A 9,095-nucleotide genomic window follows, 5' to 3' on the forward strand; every position below is an offset into this window, starting at 1 on the left:
TTCCTATTTTCCTATTTTCTATTTTTCCCACTTCCTTATTTTCTCTCTTCCTACTTCCCAATTTCCCAATTTCCCAGTTTCCCAACTTCCCAATTTTCCAATTTTCCAATTTCCCATTTTCCATTTTCTCATTTTCTAATTTTTCCCTTTTCCTATTTCCCATTTTCCACTTTCCCGAGTTTCTCATTTTTCCCTTTTCCTGTTTCCCATTTTCCACTTCTCCCACTTTCTCATTTTTCCCTTTTCCTATTTTCCAAATTCCCACATCTCATTTTCCTATATCCAACTTTCCACTTTCACCACTTTCCCTCTATCCCATGTTCCCATTTTCTTAGCTTCTCAATTTTCCCTTTATGATTTTTCCATTTCCCCACTTTCCTATTTTCCATTTTCCCATTTCTCAATTTCTTAACTTCCCCTTCTTCATTTTCCCATTTCCCTATTTTGCACTTTATCACTTTCCATTTTCCTATTTTTCCACCTCTAACCTTCTCATTTTCCTCTCTCCCCAATTTCTCAACATCAAAATTCCCAAACTCTCCAATTACCACCCTTCTCACTACATCCTCATCATCCCAATCTCTAAACTTGCCACTTCAAAGTTTCACTTCCCAAATTTCCCACTTTCCCAACAATCCAATTCTCGCATTTCCCAATTCAAAATTGAATTAGACAAACATTTTCATTGTTTGTCAGTGAATTTGCATGGAGAATTTTTGAGAATGAACAATTTTAACATTGTCCAAACATTTTCATTGTTTGGACAATTTTGACATTGCATAAACGTTTTCAATGTTTGGACAATTTTGACATTGCATAAACGTTTTCAATGTTTGGACAATTTTGACATTGGACAAACATTTTCATTCTCAATGAACTTTTCATTGAACTTTTCATTGTCATTATTTCAAAGAAAATGTCTGCCTAATGTCAAAATTGTCCAAAATTGTCCACACAATGAAAATGTTTATCAAATATCAAATTTGTCCATTGTCAAAAGTTTTTCAATACAAATCTACTTCATCATACCTCTTATCGTAGTTATTAACACGAATGTCCATAACATTACCTCGCGTTGCAGACCGTAATGAAATGCACCTAAATGAGCAGACATACTGAGCAGAATAAAACGTGATTATGACACCGTGACATGCCTTCTGTAGCGAATTGATCGTGACAGGTTATCACATTCAGGAGGCAACTTATTACCACATATGTATCGATACGTGTACACGCGTCCACCTAGCCACATCCTTGACTCCGTATCATTTTGACAGAAATATTATTACAGTCAGTCACCAGTCGTCTGTCTATCACAGACCGCTGATTCTCTGGAGGGTTGTCCTCCTCTGGAGAAATCGGAGGCAATTCCGGAGATCGACGCAGCACTAACCGTGCGAAACCTTCATTTTTTTCCCTTAGCTGTTTCGAGATAACGAGGTGAAGCGATGATTGCAGACTACCCTATTAAAATTCTTTATCTTTTAACAGTACTTGTCACGTTTTGAAGCTTTCGAGTTCATTTGAACTTTACTGTATATACATTGGATTAAATGTAGCTTTAACTACTTGGTTTATATCGAGTCAGAGAATGTGACGCACCGTGCACATATGTCACATATGATATACCTAAATCATTCTTGCATAAAGGTCGAGTGTTGAACTCGATACCAATTGTCATTTGTATAATTGAAGATCTGTAAATCCATAGAAATTAAATTAAATGCATCTTCAACTCCTTGGTTTATGACATCGAGTCAGAGAATGTGATGCACCGTGCACATATGTCACATATGATATACCTAAATCATTCTTGCATAAAGGTCGAGCGTTGAACTCGATACCAATTGTCATTTGTATAATTGAAGATCTGTAAATCTATAAAAATTGAATTAAATGCATCTCTAACTCCTTGGTTTAAATCGAGTCAGAGAATGTGACGCGCTGTACACATATGTCACATATGATATACCAAAATCATTCTTGCATAAAGGTCGAGTGTTGAACTCGATACCAATTGTCATTTGTATAATTGAAGATCTATAAATCCATAAACATTGAATTAAATGCATCTTCAACTCCTTGGTTTATATCGAGTCAGAGAATGTGACGCACCGTGCACATATGTCACATATGATATACCTAAATCATTCTTGCATAAAGGTCGAGCGTTGAACTCGATACCAATTGTCATTTGTATAATTGAAGATCTGTAAATCTATAAAAATTGAATTAAATGCATCTTCAACTCCTTGGTTTATATCGAGTCAGAGAATGTGACGCACCGTGCACATATGTCACATATGATATACCTAAATCATTCTTGCATAAAGATCGAGTGTTGAACTCGATACCAATTGTCATTTCTATAATTGAAGACCTCTAAATCCAGGACATACCTTATATTTTATTTACTTATTTATTATTACTGCAGTAATAATTAGCTACCTGGCGCAACTGCTGAGGAACTTGTAGGTTAAGGGGTTAATGGCAGGGTGCATACATGTACATACAGATATGTGTAGTTGAGTTTATTTTTAAGATACGCAAGTTTCTTTGAAAAATATAAAGGTACTGATGGTTATACATGAAAGATACTGATTATGCTTGATTATACATTTTTGTAAGGGGTCTGTAGTGAAAATTAAATTCATACTTGGGCGATGATTTGGATTAACTGTGTTTTATACGTGTTTGTTTCGAAATTATTTTTAGATGAATATATTACAGTTTGCACTGTAATAAATTTGAGTGATACTGACAATACTGGAATAAACAATTAATAATGAAGAGTAGGTGACATAACCTCAATATAAGCGAAGAATTTGTAGGTTAGGTATCAATGCTAATTTTTGATATTCAGCTAGTCAGTACCAGTTCAGCTTTAAATACTCAACAAACTCAACAAGGTTTTTGTTTTAGTATCGATGAAAATTCCTTAACAACTGCAATTTAAAAATTAATAATGAATACGTATTTATTTTACTAAAGGAGTATGCCTCAGAAAAATTTCGATCCATACAATTATTCACTCTATTTAAAAATTTCAACAACTATACCTCTGACGCTTTTGAAAATGAAACTAACATAGAAATATTTTTCTATACCTCTAATAAAATTCAATTCCTTTAATTTTCAAGGAATTTTATTATGTTTATGGAAATATAAGTGTTGCAATAATATGAATATACACAATGCGATCAAAATGAATCAAAAAAGTTTAAATGATAAACTCAGCCATTTTGGTTTCGAATATTTGCACATATCTACGAATGTAATCCCGGAAAACTTCAAAATTTGAAAAATTGACGTTGCTACGAACGGTTAACCGAACGCAATTCAGGCATCCAACTGACAAAAAAGATTACACAGCTTTTCATCATTGCTGACATTGTTTGAAACCATTTAACCTTTAGAGAACGGCAGGCTTTTTCCTGAGTTTTCACGTGATGAAGTCACAATTTTGATATATGCGTTACCGTGTTATATTACGAAATATGAAAGATCATGGCGCTTGAAAATAGGTTTCCGGGCCATTAGATTAATAAAGATGAAATGGGTATATGGAATCTTCGTATGATTATAAATATCGGGAAATTTATTATTCGCGTAAGTGAGAAAAATTGCGATATAGTAAATGATATGGGAAAACTTTTTCGGTGATGGAAATGAAGTAACAAGGCTGGATCAAGATATGAAGGTTAGATTATACAAATTGTGTACAATGTGACATTTTTAATTATGAAAGACAGACGAAGAATATCTTAACTGAGGTATGCATTAATTGTCAAATAATTTTGATAATTTTAAATTATGAAACATGTTTAGTCCTAGAGTAGCAAGAGTTCCATCTCAAGTAATAATAGTTGGCTTTGTAGGATAAATTACAATATTAAATTTGAATTTGAGAATTCAAAACATGTATGCTTACATATATGATATTTTATACTTTTTCACATTCTCTGAAAATTAAACAAAAAATTTTTTTAAATTAAAATATTAAACCTATTAACCTCTCAAGTATTAAATACTAGAATTGTAAAATATTATAGTTTCTATATATAGACACTATAAAATATGAATATGTACTAATGTGTGACATGTGTGACAAACGACATATGTGATACCTGTGTCATAACTAATACCTGCACATATTAACTGGGATCAGTAAGAAATTCAATTTTGTAATTTGAAATAATTTTTTAAGAACTGAAAATATACTATAAAATATGAATATGTAGTAATGTGTGACATGTGTGACAAACGACATGTGTGACTCCTGTATCATAATTAACGCTTGCAAATATTAACTCGAGGTAAATTATAATATAATTTATAGTGACTACAATTGTACAATGCTCTCAAAATATACAAAGCAGTAAGAAGTTCCATTTTGCAATTTTAAACAATTTTTTAATAACATATGTGACATGTGTGACAAATAAAATATACCACATTTTTGTTATAACTAACGCAAATATTAATTAAAAGTAAATTATAATATAATTTATAGTGACTGTAGTTGTACAATGCTTTCAAAATGTACAAGGCAGTAAGAAGTTCAATTTTGCAATTTTAAACAATTTTTTAATAACAAATGTGACATGTGTGACAAATAAAATAACATTTTTGTTATAACTAACGCAAATATTAACTAAAGATAAATTATAACCTAATTTTTAAAGATTTCAACGTTTAATTAATTTCGAAATCTAAATCTAAAATAAAAGTTTTTCATAACAAAGCATTGTACAGTAACATGCAAACACAGTAACAGTACAGTCATGAAAAAAGAGCTGTTATGCACCAGTTATTCATTTTATCGTGAATTGATAATTACTTCTCGAAGTTATTGTACCACAAATGAAATGCCCGCAGGCTTGTAAACTGTGTCGCATTATTCTATTCGTGATTCGTAGCAATTTTAGGAGGTCCTTCGCGTTCAACGGTGCAGAAAGTGCTACTTCCATTGTGGAACAAAGTTATAGACTGACTTCTCGTGAATGTTTGCCTCTTTCTGTGTTCCACATACATTCTTACCTTGTTACAAAATTTTCCACTTTACTCTGCCTGAGATCGGAACCATGCTCTATTATGTTGTTAGTCAAATTCCAGTTGCTAAGAAACATTGCTTCTAAGTGTTTTCACGGATAAAAGCTTGTAATATCATTGCTTAATATTGCACTGTCTGAAATACTACTCTTATGGTCATCACAAGGTAAATTAATTATTCACAGGAAAACAAACAAAAATTAATTTAATTACTCCACTGAAAGTTTTCAAGTTTCTTATAAAATATTTATAGTATTACTTTTAAATTTTCAAATTAACACTAAAACTAGCAGAAAGGTCAAATGACCCTCTTACAAGTTTTTCATTTTAACTTACAAAATTTATTAAAACAATTTCTTTAGAGTCTTTGCTAATCTTCATGAAGGTGTAGAATAAATGTGTGTATCAATTTATGTTTTATCATTTGTTTATTTATTTTTCAACTTCAGTTTTAATTTCAGAGTAAGCAAGTTCAAAACTCTGCATTATTTTTAATTTTTGCATTAAAAATATTATGTATTAAATGTATGTATTAAATAGTATAATCTAATACAATAATTTGTAGAATTAAACTTCCAATAATTTTTCGATTTGGAAATTTCCCCACACATTATTTATTAATATAACTTGGAATAATCTGCGTAGAATAATATTAATACGCAATGTGACCTACATGCGACATTTTCGAAATATTCCTGCAACGCAAAACGTGTAAAATATTACGTACATTTGTTATCCCCATTATTTTTACCAAATTGTAATATTATCGACTTTATCTTCCCCATTACTATACTAAGTTTCCGATTTAACGCCGTTTTGTCACAAATGGCGGGATTTATCAAATAGACAAAAAAAAATGTTCATTGCTTATTTATAGGTACAGTTTGCGTCATTTGTAAAATACGTAACTACGGTGTACATTCATAAATATCGCGACACAAAGTTTTAACAGCGACATGATGAATATTCATACGGCTCATCAAGCATGATTGTTCGAAACGTCATACCACTCAAAAGATATTGCAGGCTTGTTAGCCAGTGATATTTTCAATCCAGTTATCGAATAAAACCAGACACTTGCACTTTAAGGCATTATCGTAAAGAACAGTACTGCGCGAAACTCGTTCGCAACGTTAAAAGTTAATCGAACTCGTTCATCTACGAAAATGGACGACTTTGGCTATGCACCAAAAAGGGATCTGAGAAACGTGAAGGAAAAATTGTGTCGATATTTTTACATATGCAAACTGAATTGTTTATTTCGCGTTTCGTATTTTAAGTAAATGTTAAAGTAGCAGTTAAAGGTTAGGGGTTATTATCGAAATATAATAATTGGAGTTAAATTTGAGGCTGTTAGTGTTCAGGTTATGGTATTTTTTTAAGGTCAAATAACAGTGTACGTACAAATATATTTGCATATGCAGAATGAATTATTTATTTCTGCATTTTGTGTCTCAAATAATTATTAAACCTTGAGGGTTGTTGTAAAAATAATTAGAGTTAAATTTGACTCTGTCAAGGTTATGATACTTAAAGTTATATATTTTTTAATATAAAAAAATGTAATTCTTTAATAAATAAATAAAAATAAAAATGATGATATATAATAGTATTTAAATCTTAACAACTAGAAATGTGTAATGTGTATAACAATTTTACAACATAGTTGAGTATTGAAGTTATGGTACAAGATGTACAAATATTCTCTTCTATTGTTATGAAGTTTATTATAAAGTTTACTATAAAGTTTAAAAGTATAGTACCTATTCCATTTTGCTAATTCATGAACATTGAAACTCTCCCACTTTTCTAATTTAAAAACATTGTAACACTTTTCATAGTTGACAAACTACTGCATTTTTAAATGTTACAATATTCTATTTTAAAAGTATCTTAATCATTTAATTTTACGATTATTCGATTTCTCTGATATTGACAACTTGAATTTTCCGATATTTCTACGTCACAATTTACTTCATTCAGATTCCAAATATACCGTAATCAATTGTACCTTTATATCATGAATTTAACATTAGATTTAAGGACGTCATCCATGCACTTTCAAATTAAAAATAAAATACAACGATAAGTAGGTAAATGTCGAAACACAATTGTAATTTATACAATTAGTTTACATTTAAAAAATGTTAACACAGGTAACTTATTAGATTAATTTCTGTAATTTAAAAAAAAGAAATCCAAGGTACGTCATTTTAATCTAGTACTATAACAATTTTTTTCTTGCAGCAACAAAAATGAAAATCACAGTGTTTAAATACTTGAATACATAACCTCCAAATAAATAACAGAACTATGTGTATAATTACCAAACTAGTACCTAATTTAGATAAAAATATACGATCATTAAAAACATCTTAATTCCTGTAATTTAAAAATAAAAAATGCGTCATTTTAAATTGTTTAACCCCTTGACGCACCAGGTGCGTCAGTAATACTGTAACGTTAAATCAAATAAAAAAAAATTACAATATTAAGCACATTGTAGATTTTCCTTGATTGTCAAAAATAATAATTAGTATTAAATTCCAAACTCAATCATACTGCAAATAGAATTTTGGTTTTTTAAATCTGAAGTGTAATGTGCATCGAGTGTATAACCAAAATAAATTAAACCTGCTAATAATTTTCCAGAGCACCATAAAAAGTATTCAAATACGTGAGAAGCTACATAAGTGAATAAAAAGACTAAGATTTGTGTATACCTCTCAAGTATCTATTTTAGATCAGAATATATGATCGGAATACATGAATATATGAATTATTCCGTTTGAGTAGTTCACGTATCAGTGCACGTCCTTCCAGGAGCACGTGTTTGCCTAGCACCCTCATTATGTACCGAAAAATCTACGTAAAATCCCTACATTAATCATGTCACAGTTCCCAAATCCGCAAGATCGCATAATAATCCTAATCCCTACTTCCAATTATCCGAATCAATCAAAGCGAAGATGGTAGCAATGATTTACCCAAAAAAAATTAATCGAAAGTGTTCTAACGGGGAGCTTTCGGAGCGCAGCGGGCAACGCGGGATTTGCATAATCATAATAAATGGTGTGCAAGGAACACGTATACAACAAATATCCTTTATTCCTTAATCCGTTTATCCGTTACGTTCTTCCATTGTTTGCTGCTATTCCGGGTTAATTCATTCGGCAAAAACCATCGCAATTTTCTATCGCGAAAACTTCTATGCCGTCAGAATTATGTAACTGACGTAGCGGCTATTACCGACGTAGTGTAACGAAAATACCTAACGAAAATGGCAATTCGCAATTTGATTGTGCGATCACTCGAATAAAAGTGTTACGCGTACGATAGTTGAAAATCGTGAAAAATTATTGAAAAATTCGGGGTCGTGCAATTAATCGCTCACCCTGTGATCGATGAAGGGCTGCGGCGATGGTCAGCGTAGTCCACAGGATTATCAGGTGTTTTGTTATTGTCATGGTCGATGTTCCCGGTTTTGTCACTATCACGCACAGCCGGAAAACGCACGCGAGACCGAGTCCAGATGCAGACTGACTTGCCGTGAGAAGTCCTGCAGGAGCAACACGACACGCATGCGTCCTGGTCCCCACGTGCCTTGTCTCTTTCGTGTCTTTACTACTTGGGACGCTTGCGATGCCACGGACGCCTCGCCTCGTTCTACTAAGATTTTGGATATTTGTCGAACTACTTGCAAAAAAAGGGTGCAGCTGCTTTTAAGAGGGTAGCTACTTCTCGAAGCGTGTTCGGAAAGTTTATAGCGCGTGGGAGGCTGCCTTTCAAATTTTAAGCGACACCAACTTTATGGGCGATACGACCATGGTGAACATTTTAAATCGGACGATAAGGTTTGCTGCTGGAAATTAATATTAACTGGGAGGAAATATTAGTGACGGGTTTTATACTTATAGTGGGTTTTTCGGGGGTTAGGAATTTTTAGAGTTTGAGGGTTTGAGATTTAGGGACTTAGAGATTTATGGGTTATGAGATTTATGGACTTTGAGATTTATAGATTTCTGGATTTATGGAATTTGGAA

The 9,095-nt window shown here is 32.0% G+C and overlaps 1 protein-coding gene across 3 annotated transcripts in view; it reads right to left on the reverse strand.

The window, feature by feature from the left end:
• LOC100880831 (Dpr-interacting protein kappa) overlaps nucleotides 1-8,687 on the reverse strand; it is a 366,827-nt gene extending 358,140 nt beyond the window's left edge. For all 3 annotated transcript variants that reach the window (XM_012288792.2, XM_012288794.2, XM_012288791.2), the window contains exon 1: nucleotides 8,447-8,687. In XM_012288792.2, the coding sequence (XP_012144182.1) occupies nucleotides 8,447-8,519 (73 nt within the window). In that variant the 5' untranslated portion in view covers nucleotides 8,520-8,687. The remainder of the gene's footprint in view (nucleotides 1-8,446) is intronic.
• Between the last annotated feature and the right edge of the window lie 408 nt (nucleotides 8,688-9,095).

This window comes from Megachile rotundata, chromosome 14 (genome assembly GCF_050947335.1).
Source record: "Megachile rotundata isolate GNS110a chromosome 14, iyMegRotu1, whole genome shotgun sequence".
Lineage (NCBI taxonomy): Eukaryota > Metazoa > Arthropoda > Insecta > Hymenoptera > Megachilidae > Megachile > Megachile rotundata.